Raw genomic sequence first — 19750 nt, 5'->3', positions numbered from 1 at the left:
GAATTTGTTTCATGTCTTGGTTTACCATGGTAACCAGCGTGCTATGATGAGGTTTAATGAGATGGAGATGCAGAGAAAAGGCGATGGTTCATCCAGTAGAAGAGAGCAGGATTTCGAAATGGAGGGCGAAAAACAAGAAGAGGAAGACTCGTTAAAGGATAGGGATTTCAGTGAAACTAACCTACATCGACGATATAAATACAAACTTGGTAAACCTATGGCAGAGAGGAGCAGAATAGTTCATGGTATTGTTTGGTTTTTTTGTTTATCCATTCTTCTAGAATTTACCATTAAAGCTGCACGAACTGTAACTGGAACATTCTTTCGAACTGTTTTGTTAGATCTAATGGTCGAGGGCTACTTTAATAAACTGTAAGTAAACATATTTGTGTAGCTGTACGCAGAGTATTTGTACAAGAGATCCAATCAAATATGGAACTTGCAGACCCGCCATGTTGAATGTTGCATCATGGGAAATGTGATAATAAATACTAATCGATTAGTATTGTAAACAATATTGATACATTGTTTGTAACCACAAATAATCAATTCATAGTTAACCTGACCATTGTGGGAGGTTAATTTTATCAGTAGCTCCAGATTAGGTATTACAATAACCACAGATAATCCCATAGTCCTTTGCGTCAGAGCATGCTCAGTCTAGATTGCAAGTTCCCTATTGATTGTTGGGTCCACACCCAAACATCAGCGCCCTCATTATAATCACGATTTCAACCTCTACTGTACTCCATACGGATAAAATTACTCCAGTTACAGCAAGTGCAACTTTAATCAGGCGTAGAATATTTATGAAAGTCCTTTATGTGAGACTTTTACATCATAATTACACAAGTTATGAAGATCCTAAATTCCAAATACCATCGATTCTTATAATATTGTGGTCTAGATTTGTGATCGGTCATAACAAATCATTAAAGGGGCTCAGCATTGACCCTTAGATTTTTTTTTTTTTGCAAAATGTTCAGTCACGTGGTACTTAAACGTTTTGTAATAATAAATGTTACATGGAAGTTTTATAATTCAACATGAACTGCTGTGCTGTACTACAGAAACTATGGAATTCCAAGACTAAAATTCCATATTTTCAACGATTCTAGCAGTCCAATATTTTCACCCTCCCACCGTCTCTCATAGAGCACTATTATAAATGTATTTTTACTTACATTCTGTGTTATTCAGTAGTTTATATTCACTTCTGTGGACATCAGTGTTATCGTCGGATTTGTGAGACTGTAGTAAAATGTACTCAATTGTCAATGAAAGGATATCAATTTTTAAGGTATTTTCACTGTCACAAATGTTAAGCAAATCAGAGAATTATCTCATCTCAGCCAAAGACTATTTCAGTAAATGTGTTTTGTTTTCAGTCACCTTACCGTATACAATTAGTACAAGCGAACCGTATAGAAAACACTGATGAACACATGTCACAAGACACCCTTTTAATAACATTCAGAATACTTTTATATTAACATAGGTCAGAAGGGTACAGTGTGCCTGTTTCACTAGACATTTGTTTGTTGTGGAATTTATCAGCGCCCTAAGTTTGATGCATAGTTGATAATTAGTCCCAAAATTCTATGCAATGTATGCCAATAGTGTTTGGTTAATGCAGGCTTCACTGTACTTAAATGACCATTACTCGTGTAGTATTAATACTATTGTAGGGTTGTTTATCCACACACACACACACACACAGAGATGAATTTCGATTCCAGTATACTTTCCATGTGAATCTAAAAACAAGATTGCTCACTTTCCAGATAATTATAAAGCACCTTCTCCAGACGATTTGGTAGAACGTACTCTGGAGAATTGTATAGAGGATGATATTATTGCAGCTCTGCAATTCAACACGCCAAAAACCTCCACTTCTGCCTCTCCGATATCCTCTCCCATCACAGTAACCACTGCTACACCATCAGAGCATGAGGATGACGGTGGGGTTAAGAAGGGTAGGAATTGGCTATTTCTTTGGAAGTATAATTTGTATGAATGACACTTGTTGATGAAAGATATACATCCTGTTAAGACGGTGGAATAACTGTGGGTGTAAAGAGTTGGCTAGATTAACAACATTCTCTCAATTAAAATATATCGCAATTGAAAACTTATAATCTGTTACGAAGTTTGTTGCTCCGTTGCTATTTTCGTCGTGTCTAAAACAGACAGTCCGTTGGGAAATTAAAGGCGAGCAAAACAAATAATGCAATTTACTGGAGATGTTTTGTCATGGCCATTGACATTAGTTATCGGTAATCCAACGAGGTTTCAATTAGGGCGATCTTCGCAAAGTTTGATCTCTAACTAAGGATGTTGTTCACTAGCTCGTCTCGCCTCACCTGCAGCTATGAAATGCTAATGTCATTTAACAGGATGTTTAGTATAGAAGGCATCCCCTTGGCTTTCTCAGCAAATCGCAAACTGACATGTCTTCAAGCTTGAAAGGTGCAACAGATATGTCTTGATTGCTTCAATGCATTTGTTTGATTATTGAAGATAGGAAGATGTGGCGAGCCCAATGTGTCAAACTATCAAATAAACCCTAATTCAAATCAAAGACAATGCTGATGATAACACCCTTTCTTGAAATCCTTTGGAAATATTTGTTGCATAATGAGTACCCGATTTGCATATTTCTTCATCTTGATACTAATAGTGATATCTGAATAGATTGACACAGCCTCGTTGTTTGGGACGGTATGATATAATAGTACTTTAATCAAGCAATGCATTATATTCTTGCGTGAAAGTCAGTGGATGTTTTATATACATAATTATCATATTTCTACACACTTTACATACTCACTTATGATAATAAGTAGCACTGGTAATATGTACAACCGTCTGATTTGTACGCTTACAAATGTCCTTTCACTAACTAAGCGTACAGACCAGACAATAACGTATATGGTGTAACACACGTTTCCCCGTCGAATCCAATGAATCCACCAAGTGTACTAGTGCATGATGTACGGTGCTGTTCTTTTGCACAGGTCCCAAAGAGTTCAAAGACTTCATCCCAGAAATTCTTGAAACACGGACCCGCAGTGCGTCGTCAGGTAATGACGATGGGGATACTCGGCCAATGTCCCCTCTCAAGCCGACCTTGTGTGTCTACGATGTTTGAAAGTTTTCTATATGTTTCTACTGGCTATATAATTGTTCTATTGTTTCTAGTCTTTAAATTAAGGTCATTTTCGTTTGAATTTCAACTTATAACTCATTCTCAATTCTTCTACTACAGATAGAATTTTTTATTACGTAGTATTGTTTTTTGTCTTGGTAACTCAGAAGTAGCAATAGAATTTATAATTATTCCTTCAACACGTTCTCTTAGTACCACATTCTGCTAATATAATACAATCAATGCACATTGCATGTCATATTTTTGGGTATAACTGTGTAGATTAAAATCTTTAATTCAGTTGTCAAATTATTCAAATTATTCAATTATTCAAATTATTTCGAAAGGACAAAACTCAATGTTTGTTTCAAACAAATTTTATGTTCGTGTCAATGAGTAAAGACAGAGAAAGTGTTCGACTTTTGAAGAAAAGACCCCCGAAAAAATATTTCTTTGGCTATTGAAAAATTTCAAAATCTTGGGATTTTGTTACTCTTAGACAAACCACCCTCTACGTTATGAGTGAATGATAATTATAGTAACATACAACGTACCAAGCAAAACTCTCTCATAGAAACATTTGTAAGTGTGTTGTATAGCCTTGAAGTGTTAACTCCTAATTTCTGACACACACACACACACACACACACACACACACAACCGTAACTTTTCCTCATCACCCGTTGTTTCGTTTTAGCTAGTGTGCATGCATATTGTAAAACTCTCATGGTATTTACTTTTATTTTCATCAACCTAACACTTTGTCCGGTTTATAAATAATGTTATATTGTTATATTTTATTTGTATATTATTTATGTAGATGAAGTTAACGGGCAATGATTTTTAAAAAATAGTGTTGAGTCGATTTATATATATAGTAATGTGAGCCATGGAACCTTCTTCTATGTAACACAAAGAAAATGGCTGTTAGAGTCAGAAAAGAGTAACTTAAGATCTGAAGATTTGTAATATGTTCAGTACTAATAATTTATGTTCTATCATTTGACGTGGAGATTCTAATAATTTGTTTTCCGTTTCAGGATCGAAAGTATTGCGAGAGAGGAAACCATTTTACAACAAGAACGCCAAGTATGAGCAAGAAATCGAGAAAGAAGAGCAGAAAAAGTTGTTCCGTAAACGCTCGCAGAGTCTCGCGAGTGCTAGCAGTGACGACGCATCCTCGCCACCGAGGAAAAGACGCTTGAGTCTCGGTGATCCTGATCGTAGGCCTACGCCCAGACGTCCAACCAACAGCACTACAGTAGCAGGGGACAGGATTAAACAAAAGTATAGTTTCCGAGAAAGTGGCAGAGGGCGATATCCAAGGAAAACTTTACAAGTTCGCCTGTGTCATCTTGAGGAGGATGTTGGTAGAAGCAAGGGACGGGGTAGGGGTCGCGGAAGGGGACGGGGAAGAGGTAGGGGACGTGGTAGGGGTTTAGGACGGGGACGGGCAAGGGGGAGGGGATTAAAGAGATTACCATTTAACGGTGCTATTGTGAAGATAAAACAAGAGGTTATAAGTGGAGAGGATGACGATGAATCTGACAGTAAGGGCATGAGGTGTATTATTGATCCCTCAAACTACAATAAGATTACATTAGTCACAGGAGCCGGACAACGCAGTCCGTCAACTCTAAAAACTGAGGAGGGGGAGGAGGAAGAAGAAAAGGAAGAAATTGCTACAACGGAACAATTTAATGAGCAAGAGACGGGGAGAAGGAGGAGACTTCTTGCCAAACCTGGTGGCAAACGGACAACGAAAACACGCTATAAAAACGATTCTGATGATGAAACGTGTGCGAACGAGGATGATGAAAGTGATGATGGAAGGTTCGACGATGCCGAGGTAAGTTCAATTATGTTCGTCATGAAAAATTACAACCCATTTCATTAATCTGTTAAAATGGCCTGTTTTGAATACTGAACACGTAATTCGTTACATATATTAGAAAGCATAACTGTGCAGACTACAATGACACTTACAAACCCTTTTCCATAAACCTTCCGTCATTAAGCTTAAAGTTAACCTTTGACCAATCCCACAAAAATATCAATATCAGTGTGATGTTGATTAAAACGAGATTGCTGTTCAATTATTCAGAGTTGCAATAGTTCAGTGAGAAAGATTGTAAACACAGCAAAGACAGAGTGATGACGCGGACTGGTCACTACGACGTAAATGGCGTTTGCTATAGTTTTGTTTCCTTATTAATTCATTAGTTTTGTAGAACTTGATCGATGATTTTTTTAAAGGCTGGGTTATCTTATCAGTGAAGCCACAGGGATTGAATGGGTCGTTCTTTTGTTTGAATCAACTTTTTAATAGCGCTGTCAGACAACTGTTTTTAACAAGCCTAATCAGTACTTTGATTTAAGAGAATGCGACCATTATAGAATTTCTAACCAAACACTACACTTATTATACATACAATCAAATGCAAAAATGAATAGGCAAAACTTTCATAATTGATTTAAGAGATGTGTGTTTATGGTAGAAAAGTTAACCATGTGGGTTAACCGATTCTTCTCACTTTCTGTTGTCTAACATTATTACCCACTAAGGACGAAAATATGGAGCAGCACTCCAGCGATGAAGAATACACATTACCGGGCCACAGTCCGACACGACCCATGCCACCGGGTAAGTCTGTTATGGTGTATCATACTGTGAAAGCGTGACTTTGAAATCATTACGATAACGTATGCGTTTTCTGACGTAGTCTGTGAACTTTAGGAAACTCATCATGTGTGCATAGAAGTCTATGAATTTGAAAAAAAGTGGGTTGTCAGATTTTTAACGTGTTGTTTGTACACCTGTTCTGATTTACTTTTTTTCTCACACATATTTTGAGTTTTATAACTTATCGTGTCATTTATGTATAACTACGATATAACTTGTTGAATTTCATTTTTGCTTTTCGACCAAAGACGCATATCGATTAAAACAATTGTGTTTGTTTGTTTGTTTGTGTGTGTGTGTGTTTGTTTGTTTGTTTGTTTGTTTTTTGGGTATTGAATAGCATTAATACATTTATGAAAGTGGCAGTTATACGCTTTAACGTGGTAACATGGATGAGGAATGGTCATTCAGTGAATCTGTAAGCAATAAAACAACTGCACTATATCTCTACTTGAAAATACAGTATCCAACAGCAGAAACGAATTAAATCCATGTTTGTAAAACTAAAAAAAACTAGATGTGTGAAAAAAATTATTATGCGTCGCGGAAGTGATTTGTAAACGAAGTAACATAAATACTAATTTCTCATCCACATCTCCTCATTTAAGGTATGATTTCTACGTATTCATTTGACATATTTTCCTATAACGTCTATTATATTGATCCTGACCTATGTCTTCTTTCCCATTGTACACGTGCATTTTGAACTAAACTAACCTGCCCCAGAATCAACTCCATTTTGCGATATGAACGTTCGAGAGCGTTACCATGGCGACGTCACGCATTCATTGTTGACTCGATGAAAATGATATACCTGACCTTTACTTAAGTAGTGCACATTTTCTGACGTTATTGCTATATTTCGCACAGTTTATAATAGATTCGTGTATAATTTAAATGTTTACAGAAATGAAACGTATAATGGTAAACAAAAACTCGGGGGAGACGATATTGCATCGGGCTGCAAGGCTGGCATATGAAGTAAGTTAAAGTATACATTTATATATATACACTTCTTATTTATTTAGTCGTTCGTTCTACTTGCTTAAACCTGTCACTTCTAATCTAGATTTTAAAATTTGCCACCCCTACAAACTCACACACACACACACGCGCGCGCGCGCGCGCGCGTATATAAACATATATACACGTCACGGGCACACACAGAAACAATATATATGTATACATACACTACATTTGAATATATTGTCATAGTAATCATCTATAGACTGCATCGCCGTTTTACTTATAAATGTATTTTCTTTTCTCCGATCACAGGAAGTGTGTCTGTATTGTATCGAGAACGGGGTTGTGGAGGTCAATGTCAAAGACAACGCAGGATATACACCATTACACGAATGCTGTGTACGTGGTCGACTTATTATCGCTAAACACCTTCTCAGATTCGGCGCCAATGTCAACTGTAGTTCGTCTGATGGAACTAGGTAAGAATTATGTAAAAGATGTAGTCAGACGGGGGGGGGGGGTATTTTCAGGTATGATAAATTATTTGAGGAAGAGCTATTCTGTGGCACGCCTTTTTAATGTACCTATGGTTCTGCCTTTCCTATATATGTAGATTTTATTTTGCATTTTGTGTTTTGCAGACCCATTCACGACGCCGTAGAGAACGATCACCTGGAAATGGTGAGACTGTTGTTGTCCTACGGTGCTGATCCACTATTGGCGACATACTCTGGAAGAACACCAATAAAGATAGCCCGTACAGAGAAGATGAAAACTCTTATCAAAGGTAACGATTGGTTGTGCTTTTCATTGAAATATGAAAACTAAGTGATTGTCTCCACTATAGAAAATTATTTGAATGGAAATCACAATAATTGACTAAATATATTACTGATTACTGTTTCCATTAGATTGATCAGAATTTTACCAGTAATTCTTTATTATCAAATGGTGTATGAAACTTCCACAGTGTGTACAGATCTCTATAAATTATTGACAAAATCACATGGGCACACCATGAAATTGAATGTGAGACACAAGGGTACCACATGGACACACTTTGAAAGTGAATGCGAGACACATGGGTACCGCATGGACACACTCTGAATGTGAATGTGATATACATGTACCTGAGTACTACATGAACACACTTTGAATGTGAGACACCTGGGTACATGGGTACTGCATGGGCGCACTCTGAAAGTGAGACACGCTGGGCTCCATCATGTTACCTTTACTCAGAACTTGGTACACTCAAATGCAATACTTATTTCCTTTCGTTCACCAATGTACAGGATATTTACTGGATCTAAACGGTGAGGTTTTGACAGAGAAGGAAGACGACGCTCTGTCAGCCTCGGAAGACGAACTTGACTATGATTGGCATTTCGATGACACCAATAATATTTCGAGTAAGATATTTTGTTTTTATCGTCTGGCCTAGCTGTGTAGTTTTGGAGGTATTTGAATGTAATGATATTGTAGTGGTGATGTAGAAGCTTAGAAGACGTACAACCGCTTTATATATATATCACTATGAGTCATTGACCCCAAAAGACGGATATAATCCTCCGCCGTCAGTTTCTTTAACCTTCTATGAATCATTGCCCTCACCATGACAAATATTCTCGTATCTAAAGTTATCAACAAACTCCTACGTTAATATGTACCACACCGTTTGTTAACTTATTTATGGCAATGGCAGATATTCCATCAACCGCCTAAATCCAGCCAATTATTAACTGTTCATTGATTTTGTTTCAAGTTGTTCTTTCGTCTGTTGTGCTATTATTCAACCTTTTTTATATCATTGAAAATATAGTAATCTTGTGTTTATCAAAATGGAAAGGGAAAACTATTATACGCTAATAATATTGACGATATCAAAATAATATTTTCAGAATAACTCACGTTTACTGTTTGATAATATTAGTAATATCATTGATGTTTGTGATCTCATGCTTATTTTTTCAGATGACAAAGATACCAGTGGTTTCGATTTATTTTCTGCTCTGAACGAGGATGAGGAAGAAACGTCATCCGAGGCAATGGAACCATTGCTCGAGTTATGTGAAAAACCACATCCACCCACTTATCATTTGCAGATTGGCAACTTGACTGGGTGAGTAAACCAAAGGAAAAGGGTGTTGACAAACTATATTCATATGTCAACACACGACACACATCGTCATGGATGTGACAAGTCCAACAATATTTCAGTATGAGACAGTTTGTCGTCAAAATGCTACAAGACACTTTCCCGCCAATAATAATCGGTTCCAAAATGTTTTCCCGCCGTAAGATTTGTACATAATTTTTTGTCTACACCAACTTTGTATTTGACGAGAATTGTGGAAATACCGGCTCGGACAATAATTTATTTTATCTGAATCACTTTTCTTGTCACGTGGTCATAACAATGTCTCACCAAATGCCAAAAATTACCAGTACTTGTAATCCAAGTTCTGCTTAGTGACATACAAAAATAGTCTTGTCTAAAATGTACCTGTTGTGTATTATAGATTCATTTCAGAAAACAGTTTGTCATGTTTTATGTAGGAACCGGGCCTAAGTATAAGGGTGAGGTTTTTTTTTTTTTTGTTTCTCATCTCCAATGGAATAGTCAGGTGGGTCGGGCGGGCGAAATAAAAAAAAGGGGGGGGGGCAAGAAAAAAAATGTATTTTTTCAGTTCTATTCTCTATCCTTTCTGTCCTGTTAGTCTCTATACAACTTCATTTCTCTTCTCTTTATTGAATTCCTTGTTACAAGTCTCTTTCCTTCATTTTAGCAAGGTTGACAAGTCTGTAGAACAACTTTGTAAGAAGATGATTAAATACTTATCATCCTGATGGGTGTACCTCTGTAGCCATGAACTATTGTGTGATTTTATCAGGAGTACTAATACATTCGTCCTATTAATCAAAGTGGCATTGCCATCGCTAACAATGTTTTCAAGTTATCCAATTTGAACTTTAGTATGTAACTTTTTGAAACACTTACGTGATTGTCATCAGTGTGCTAGATGAATTTTCATTTATATAAACCATTACTCCTATGAAACATTTTTCTTCAGTGTGAACTTGTCAAAATAATCCACCAGATAACATGTAAACATTTCTAGAACTCAGAACCCCTTTGGGATTTACTGTTTAAAAGTAATTAAAAGTAATAATGTAAACATCGGAATGTCTTCAAAGGTCATGCATGTCATGGGTCATGAAACGCTATGGAGTCGGTCATTTCCCTGATAATACAACTGATTTCAAGCTAAAAACTGGTCAAGAAATTAGGAATGCAGTATGACTTTTACCAATTTTAAGCATAATTTTGAAAATGATGGAAATATTCAGAGCTATTATTAAATTGCAGCAAAATGTACCGCGTGACAGTATTAATTTTGAGCCCTGTCCCTCATCAAATCTCAACGACTTCTGCCATGATGAAAGACACATGCTGCTCTGACGTAACAAAGGGGTTGGGTGGGTGGGTGGGTGAGAGGGGGGGGGGGGGTTAGACGGTGGTGTTCTGCCAAGGTTTCCAACAAGTGGGGACACAGGCCCCTTGGTGTCATTTGACAGGGAGTGGGGTCAATTATTATTGTCTATGAAATATTCATATTAATTATCTCAGACCACTATAGAGATACTGTGGTCTGAGATATTCCATTACGTATAGACCATTACCTAACTACATAAAAAAATTCCATTCATAATAACAGTTCCCAGTAAGCTATTTTTTGAAAATTGTGTACTACACATTACACCTTAGAAAAAGAAGGCAATTAAGATTATGTAATTTTAAGTTATATATATATATATATATATATATATATATATATATATATATATATATATGAATGATATATTGTTTAGAAAGATTGGACAGCCAGGTAGTCACAATTTTTAATCTGAATATCAATGAATAGCAGTGCTAAAAATTTATAATTCCCTTTTTTCAGACAAGGACAATGAACAACTTCAAAATAAGTCACAGTGAACATATGATTGAATAAAAACTTTGAGAAATCCTAAACTTGTAACCACTTGTTTCATTTTTAAAATTGTTAGTACACTGCTGTGTTTATCATTCCCTCTTCAAATTCATGACATTTCTAAGAAAAAAAATCCCTGACTTTAAAAAGTACCAAATGTGAACGAAAAACTTACAAATAATAGTCAAACAAACTTTAAAATAATTTATTTTTTATTAATTAACCGTTACTGGCTGTGTATCATGATTTGGTCCTGCTATATCAAATGACAGCATTAGTTACGTACCGTAAACTTGCTGACATTAGGTGTCCTTGAAACTCAGAACTTGAATCTTTAACTAAAACTATCAACAAAGTCAAAGTTGGGATGCTCTGTAAATATTACATCAATTTTTTTCTGATTTGCACAACAAGTTCGTTCTTCATGTCTGACCGGGCGCACATGCATCGGCCGTCTATAGTAGCCATGCCAGTGATTACGCATTGATTCAGTGCCCAACATTCACATGTGTCACTAGCACTGTCAACATCATGCATAATGCAACACGATCCCCTTTTTCCGGAATCGAAATACATATGTACTCATTTAATTTAACCCATCAACAAATGAAAATCACAACCTGTCCCATAAATTTGGTTCACGAAGGCTTCTGAGCTGTGGCATGGGAGATAGATGTTCCGGTAGCAAGTTCAGTGTTTCGCACACGTCAGTGATTAGGTCAGAGGTCACGACAGTGACAGTAGGCAAAACATGTGACGAGAGACGTCCATTTCGACGTCTCATCTAATCCCTCTAATTTTTTAATTTGTAGATTAATTTTATCAAAGTTGATCTTTTTGTGGCATTTTTTATGTTAACAATAGAACTGCGCGTTGTCACTGTATCTTATATGATGTCAACAAAACTTTCCCTTACGCAGTCAGTATACTTCTTGTGGGATTCACGTCGAGTCAGAGCCGTGGACTTAGATAATTTTGATGTCTGCCGTAAAATGAATGCGCCAAAGCGACGCAAGGTGGGAAAATTATTGCTTCATTTGTAATTTTAGGGGGCCAATGTCGCAAGGTCGTGGCCTCGGCAGAACTGGCCTAAGACGCCATGGGGAACCTTACAATTTGCTGTGCTCAGGGGTCGGTCGGAAATAAAAAAACTTTTTTTTTTCTGATGTCGGAGCTTCAAATTAGGGTCGGTCGGGAGATGAGAAACAGAAAAATAAAAAGGGCCGCCCTAATGCAAATTCACCTTCACCTGAAATGTCAAGGTCAAACGTCAAAACCATGTCTTTTCTTGCATATCTAACATAAACAACTACAAATAGCTTTCAAATTCTGTATCGGTATTGCTTTTGCAGACCCAGTAATTGGTTGTTGTTGAGTGACGTGTTACAAAGGGTTGCTCTGACACACCGTGAATTTCTCATGAAACATCGAGATGTCCCTCTAGCTACGATGGTGATCGAGGAGTTCATCGACCAAATTAACCGGAGTCAGATTGTCGAACCTCCCAAAAGTTTGTCCAAACGCGGCAAAGAGGACACCGTTGAACTTGTTGAGTTAAATGAACAAATACGAGATTTATTGTCAATTGAAGTTGTGTGTATGCAAGAGGAAAATAACAATGAAACTCCCAATCGAAGGAGATCGCCAAGGAAACGATGTGACGAGGGGTGCTCCGCGTAGCAGCAGAAGAAAACATTATTATGAATGCTTAAAAGAGACAGCTCAAATGGATTCTGGGATATGTGGTATATTTATTTGCTCAAAATGTGAAGGGTCAAAGTAACAACATCCGGGATACGAGAGTTGTTGCTATTGTTGTTGCTGCTGCTGTACAATTAAATAGACAGATTGAAAGAGGAGTTGTTCTTCATCAAGTCCTGAATTATTTACAACTTTCACAGTTCATAACGTTTATAACACAGGAGAGGTGTCCTGTACATGTACATATGATAAACGTGGATTCAAAGCGTGTTCGTCTACAACGCACCATATAGATACAAGTCAGTACTATGCATCGGCCATTTTGGGAAGTGAGTGTTCTGCCAGCTGAATGCCTTAATTTCTGCGGGGATATAGCAGCGGCCTTAATTTCTGCGGGGATATAGCAGCGAAAAACAGTTTATGCTTACAGTCGCCGTATTTCTGTACATTCAACCATCTACCGTTGAAAACTTTGTCAAAATACTTGGGCGGGATATAAGCTCTTTTGTGTTGCTTCTAACTTGGACGGGATTTAAACAAAGTGTGGCGAAGAAAATATACAACCAGGTGCTAAAATTAGGGACAGTGTGCTGTCGAAGCTAGTTGATTAAGTTTTACATGAACTGTATAACATGAATGACTTTAACTGGAGAAACTATAAAAGCGCTGTATTGATTTACATATTAGCCCCCTTCTTATCGTAAAAAAACGGAAGGAAAGGATACGAGAAATGTTGATTTACACCGCCATATTGGATGTGTGACGATCGCTACATGCCTGCTGATAAGGAATGAAAACTGACTTCGTGACGTTTGGAATAAAGCGCCACCTCAACTTTGAGCTTTCAGCAGGGACCCCATTAACCCGCCACTATTTTTGTATTTGAACATAACATGACATGACAGTAGCCACCAGTATTTCACGAAATTCATAAGTCTTAGGCGGGAACATTCCTTGGAAGTGAGGGAACATTCGCTGCAGTAATGGCGGGAACTTTCTCTGCAGTAATGGCGGGAACTTTCCCTGTAGTAATGGCGGGAACTTTCTCTTCACTAAATACCAAAAAATGGTACATTGCTGGCGTTTTGATCACTTACGTTTCTTACTTATGTTCATTCATTAGTTTTTCGAGTTTGAGATTTAAAAACAACTTTAACAGAGAGACACTGCCTTTCCAAATCAGAATAGTTAACATCCAATCTAAAAATGGGTCTTTTTGTTCATGAAAATTTAAAAATGTTCCGTATTTTCCAATGTTTTGGTTTTGACGACGTTATCGCCAGCCAGTTGTAAACTTGTTAACTTGTAATCTGGTTTTTTCCTGTTTTTTTTGTGGATAGTTACCTTATTTTGTTAGCATTTTCATCGGCATTTTAGCAAACTAACTATACGAAGATTGAAATATTTTGTAAATGCGAAAAGGTGTAGTGAGTCGATTGAATGAACGTGTCAATAACAACAAATCATGTGATTTTGTAATTTTAATTTCTGTGTAATCGAAAAAGATGACATTCCACGATGAGAAACTGTAAATAAACAGAGTTTTTTTGGGACGTTTTGTCTGGATTGTTGTATTCGCCACAAGGTCATGTGATGTGAGTGTTGTGAGATATCGGCCGAGAACTTGTGACAAAAATGCCTTCATTAAGTAAACAAGCCTTTCTACACAGTCCCCCCCCCCCAAAAAAAAAAAAAAAAAAAAAAAAACTTACTTCTATGTGACATGATTTAAAAAATAAATTCGTGGTAACAAATAAATACTAAAATGTATCTGTGATATACAGGAAATATCTGGATTTCCATTATAGAACTTGAGGCCAAAGGCGACTGTACACCTAATTATGTAGGGATAGACACTTGAATGAAGTCTAGATGTATTGAAGTTGTTGAGTTGTGCAGTAAATCATGATTGTTCACAACAAATGTGGCCATCACCCAGTTTAAAAGTTTATGGCCAACATTCAGTTAAAAGTTAAGTGAGAGCCAAGAGTAATGCATGCATTACGTACTTCTCTTCTCTTGTTCTCTACTACCTTTAGACATCATTTTGAAAAAAAATAGCCACACTTAAATGCTACAGACTCTGTACTATGCGTAGAACAGCTTCATTTTGATAATTGACCCAGAAGGTCAAGGTCAGTGTCAAAGGTTCACTGTCTTACAAGAAAGCTTGTCTGTGATTATATAGGATTAAAGACCTGAATGGAGTCTCTATGTATTGCAGTGTAGTGTAGTGTAGTGTAGTGTAGTGTAGTGTAGTGTAGTGTAGTGTAGTGTAGTGTAGTGTAGCATAGTGAAAGTAGTGCAGTGTAGTGTACACATGACAACCCACAAATTTCAGATATACAAATGTTTGTAAGGGTTTCATCCTTTACTCATTGTTGGCCTTACTTCATTACAAATATGATATATTTATACATAAACTCACAATTTTTTTCTATTACAGTTAATTTGTGTTCAATTTTCATCAATGATTGCCCTCCAAGTTATTAGTTCTGTGAAGTAATGTCAACCTCAATATCTTACATGTGATAATATTCTCACTTCTAATTATCACGTTTGGCGATTGTCATTATGTATCATTTTACAAGACAGTAAATGTTTTATACATACAGTCAGTAAATTCAAGACAGCTGTCCCTTTTTCGTAAGAATAAATAATGAAAAACAAATTAATTTATTAACGGTTGATAAGTCTGAGGGCGCTGTCATCTACCTGCGGCGACAGGCAAGAAAGCCAGTATTAGTGTTTATGGTTTCTTCACACAGACACGTGTACGTGTCACATGGAGTGTCAGGTGTCGTAAATCACCGCGCTGTCTGAGCTTTAGCTGCTCTGTACTTGGACAAAGGTCAAAGGTCAGAGGTTAGATGTCACTTCATTCAATAACTTCAAATCTGTTCAAGTCACAGGGACGCGTAATGTTGCCTGGATTACGATTTATGCCAGAGATTGATACGAACTGTCGAATAATGTGGCCCTCTACCCATGCTCGCTTAATACTACATGTATATTTACTGGCGGTATGGTAATGTTTGTATCCATCCATACAAGATGGAGTAAAGTAGTGCAAACATCATTCATATTTGTAACGTTATTTTCCATGTTAGCCACCCATACAAGCATGATTACACACGTCCCTATGGTTCAAGTATACAATTAAACAACCGCAGTGTTAAATAATAATTGATGTAAATACTCGATCAGCAAATCATAATACATGGTTATATACCAAAAGTGTTCTATTATCTTACATGTATTGTTATCTGTAAATAGCTATTCATGTTTGGCAAACTCGATTCATGTTTCATACCCGGGGATTGTATAGTGCCTTGTTCGTAGAAAAATATTTCATAATCTAGCGACAACTGAAATCAAACGTTTGTTGTTGCCACGTTAAAAAAAATCACTAACCGCTAAGTTTGGTTTAGATTTGTCGTTTTGGGATTAACATAATTACAATAGATTTATAAGTTAATCTGTTAATCAGCCTCGTTCCCAGCTCCTATATCTCTTGAATCACTGGGGTAGAAACACCCAGATACACCGATTGTCGTCTGGTTCCACTTGGCATGTTCAGCGCCCTCTATCGGCCGTTTGTGTTGATTGTCTGGAGTCTATTTTTTTTATCAGATTTCTGTAGTATGTTGATGCTGAGTTTCACTTTCGTTATTGTCGACTGTCTCCATTTCCATGGCTTCTGCTTCTTGTTTAGATTCCTGAGTCTGTTCTGGTTCGATCGCGTTATTATTGTTAGTGATTGTTGTATCAGTTTCGATCACATCATCATGTTCATTGTCTGCCGCATCAGTCTCGACTTCGTTAGAAGCCAACAAAGTCTCGCCTTCCTTTGCAATTGGGAGTTCACCCTGATCATCGTGGTCGGTTTTTCCATCTCCCGGCAACTGGGAATTTCCATCGCTTTGTGTTTCATCGGCCTTCACTTCCTCATCGTCTACATGTTGTGTTATCACTTCATTGTCTTTTTCCTGGTCGTTGTCAGGTGATACATTTTCAATGCTGTCACTGGTATTTACTTTTGATTCAATATTTTCGTTTGATTCAGACAGATTTTGCTCACCATTTCTATCACTATCCTTGTTATTTTCAACTTCAATTTCCTCTTGGTTCTTTTCATTATCAAGTTCGTTCTCATCACGTGTGCCTTCAGTGACGTCTGCTTCTACATCATTGTTCATTTGCTGTTCATCAACTTCAGATTGTTTGACAGTTTCTTGGCTATTTTCCTGCATGGTTAGATCTTCATCATTTCTTTGAGGTTCACCTTCTGTCTCGTCACCAACGTTGTCTTCCGAGTCAACCATCAGCTGGTCATCCTGATGTTCTGTAACGGTAATTTCAATATTTTCACCATGTACATTTCCTTCCTGGTTGTCAAGTACACGTTGTGTGTCATCATCGTTATTTATACTTTTATCTTTTTCACTTCCTTCAACTGCATTATCCGCCATAGTCACACTTTCCTCACTGTGGTCCGGCTGACCCTCAACGACCTCTTCATTCATATTTTCCTGTCCCTCTTTTTCACTTCCTTCAACTGCATTATCCGCCATAGTCACACTTTCCACACTGTGGTCCGGCTGACCCTCAACGACCTCCTCATTCATATTTTCCTGTCCCTCGTTTTCACTTCCCCCAACTGTATTATCTTTCTGGTCCATCATAGTCACACTTTCCTCACTGTGGTCCTGCTGACCCTCAACGACCTCCTCATTCATAATTTCCTGTCCCTCTTTTTCACTTTCATCAATTACAGCTTTTTCATCTTCCGTAGCTGTTTTTTGTTCATCATTCTGTTCCTTTTGCTCAGTTTTATCACCTGAATTCATTTCTTCTGGTCTGTTTCTTTCACTTTCGGTGATTACAGTTTCTTTTTGATCGTCCACAAGGGTATCTTTGTCATCTTGTTCTGTCTGATCGACTTCACCGTCTAAGTTCGATTCTTTCGGCTCTTTCTCTTCGCATTCAGAACCTATATCTTCTGTCTGATCCTCTGTGACCTGATCGTGGTTGTGTTCTTCCGCTTGATCAGTTTCAACATTCTGGTTCAAATCTTCCTGCACAGTCTGTTTACTTTCATCAGCCGTGACTTCTTTCTCATCGTCCTTGCTTTCCCCTTCTTCTGTTTTCAACTGGTTGTTCTTGTCATCTGAGTTGCCAGGCTCAGAATCATCAACTGTTTCTTTCTTTCCTTCGTCTTCATTTTCAGTCTCATTATTTACAAGAAGTTCATTGTTTACTGTTCTATCTCCATCCTTGGGGTCACCGCTGTCATTTTTCAACTTTTCGTCACTGACGCCATCTTGTTCATTGGACTTATGATCTCCGCTATCCCCATTCCCCGAGTCATCCTTCTTTTCAACCATATTTTGGCCTGAGTTGGTTGCAGCCTCCTCATTCTCTGTGGTCTCCTTTTCACCGGACTCTGTATCCTTGGTAACCAAATCATCGTCAGGTTTAGCGCCATCTTGTTGAGTAACAGGATCACTTTTGGTATCGTCTGCTGTTGGTTTAGCGCCCTCGTCGACATTTTCAGACTTCTCAGCCACCACATTCTCAACCTTTTCACTTTCTTCAGTTTGGCACACATGCACGTTTGGTTCATTGTTTTCATTTTCTCCAGTTTGGCACACATGCGCATTTTGTTCTTTATCTTCACTAGCTTGTTCTTCCTGTCCTTCGGATTCCGCAAACATATCTTTACCGCGCTTTTTGTCCCCTTCTTCTTTATCAGCAGTTGGCACCCTTACTTGCAATTCAGTTCTGATCACCTCTTGAACTTTGGCATTTTCGCCATCATGGTTGCTCTTCTTTGTACCTACGTCAGGACCAGCGACATTTGGCTCTTTGTGTTGAAGTTTATCAGCAAAATACGCATCGAGTTGAGCTTTGATGTCAAGACTTTCTGACTCAATACTCTGTACAGTGCTCCTGTCCTCCCCATTGGTAGTGTACAAATCACCATTTAAATAGGCAACGTTCTCTTTTGTGAAACTGTCGACGTCATCATCCGGGTTTTCTCCTGATCTATCTTTACAATACATTTCCAGAAAAGACTGAGTATGCTTTGACACTGAAAGGAAATGAAAATAGTTGTAAATTTTCAATACAAAATTCGTGTTAGTCAATCATACAACTTGCAATAGTCGTCTTGAAATCGAAGACAGGAAATGTGACTTTTGCCAAAATTCACCAGAGGATGAAGTACACTTTATGTTTTATTATAATTTATACGGGAATCTAAGGAAAGCATTACTGGAGAAAAGAATAACTCTAACGACAAACTTCAGTCTTATGAACATAATACGATAAAACTACAACATTTAATGTTAAAAATTTCCCATTGATACCGCAAACTTTTTACATGATGCCTTTAACCGTAGGAATACCTTTATTTACAACCAAGATGTATGTGATATTTATTTACTTTATTTGATATTCTTCGTGTCCTATAAGCCAGAGCGCTGGATGTGGCTCTTTTTTTGTGAATTTTATTTAAGTATTGTATAATTTGATAAGTCCACATAAGACACCTTAATAAACAATAGCATAACGTAACAAGTAACATATCCAAACACAAGTTATTTTTAGTTTAAATTATTTTGGGTAGGACAGACGAATAGCTGTACTGTAAAATCACACTGCTGGTTTTTTATAGCCTACACAGGACAAACAGTGATTGGTTGTATGTCTGGTATAAACGTACGCGTGACTCGGAGAATTTCTGATATTTCATACATGAACATTCTGCCAGATATTAACCGCCATATAAATCCTCCTCAAATTTGTTTTGACACATTTCTCGAGTGACAAGTATCTGTCAAAAAACTCTTTGGTTCAAGGTTACTTAAATTCATTGTCGATTGGACTTAGTTGAACTATTTGGATGCGTTTATTTAGGTCAACGGTTTTTATCAGATTTACAAATATTTTAACAAACATCACTATATATATTACTAACCATCTCGTCGCCTCTTTGCTGCATCCGGGGTATTTGTAGTTTTCCGCCTTGATCTGTAATAAGCAATCTCTAACTGTTTGTGTCCTGTAGATAACGCCCTCCTACCAACAATCAATGGTTCTAGTCTCCTTGGAGTGTATGATGACTTGACAGAATCAGCTGACTGCCACTTCAGTCTATTTCTACCTTTGTGGGATGGGTCAGATCTTGGTGATATAGGCTGTCTCTGTATTTTCTGCATGGCTTTCAGACTCTGAACGGGAAGAAATCAGTGAAAC

The 19750-nt window shown here is 37.4% G+C and overlaps 3 protein-coding genes across 3 annotated transcripts in view; 2 read left to right on the top strand and 1 right to left on the bottom strand.

The window, feature by feature from the left end:
- The window catches only part of LOC144442713 (uncharacterized), a 65678-nt gene extending 51641 nt beyond the window's left edge, over positions 1–14037 (top strand). The window contains exons 6-15 of the mRNA XM_078132087.1: positions 38–245; positions 1785–1976; positions 4189–4997; positions 5714–5792; positions 6739–6812; positions 7110–7276; positions 7439–7584; positions 8093–8209; positions 8772–8919; positions 12142–14037. Coding sequence (XP_077988213.1) covers positions 38–245; positions 1785–1976; positions 4189–4997; positions 5714–5792; positions 6739–6812; positions 7110–7276; positions 7439–7584; positions 8093–8209; positions 8772–8919; positions 12142–12469 — 2268 coding nt within the window. The 3' untranslated portion in view covers positions 12470–14037. The remainder of the gene's footprint in view (positions 1–37; positions 246–1784; positions 1977–4188; positions 4998–5713; positions 5793–6738; positions 6813–7109; positions 7277–7438; positions 7585–8092; positions 8210–8771; positions 8920–12141) is intronic.
- Positions 1–19750, top strand: part of LOC144441919 (S-formylglutathione hydrolase-like) — a 134152-nt gene that overhangs the window by 22485 nt on the left and 91917 nt on the right. The window lies entirely within an intron of this gene.
- The window catches only part of LOC144442712 (uncharacterized), a 5761-nt gene continuing 2130 nt past the window's right edge, over positions 16120–19750 (bottom strand). Inside the window, exons 3-4 of the mRNA XM_078132086.1 lie at positions 19473–19725; positions 16120–18584 (exon numbers count right to left, since the gene is read on the bottom strand). Of these exons, the coding sequence (XP_077988212.1) occupies positions 16120–18584; positions 19473–19725 (2718 nt within the window). The remainder of the gene's footprint in view (positions 18585–19472; positions 19726–19750) is intronic.

The sequence above is a fragment of the Glandiceps talaboti genome, chromosome 11 (assembly GCF_964340395.1).
Source record: "Glandiceps talaboti chromosome 11, keGlaTala1.1, whole genome shotgun sequence".
Taxonomy (NCBI): domain Eukaryota; kingdom Metazoa; phylum Hemichordata; class Enteropneusta; family Spengelidae; genus Glandiceps; species Glandiceps talaboti.
Note: the sequence above shows the minus strand (reverse complement) of the source record. Positions and strands in the feature narration are given on the sequence as shown.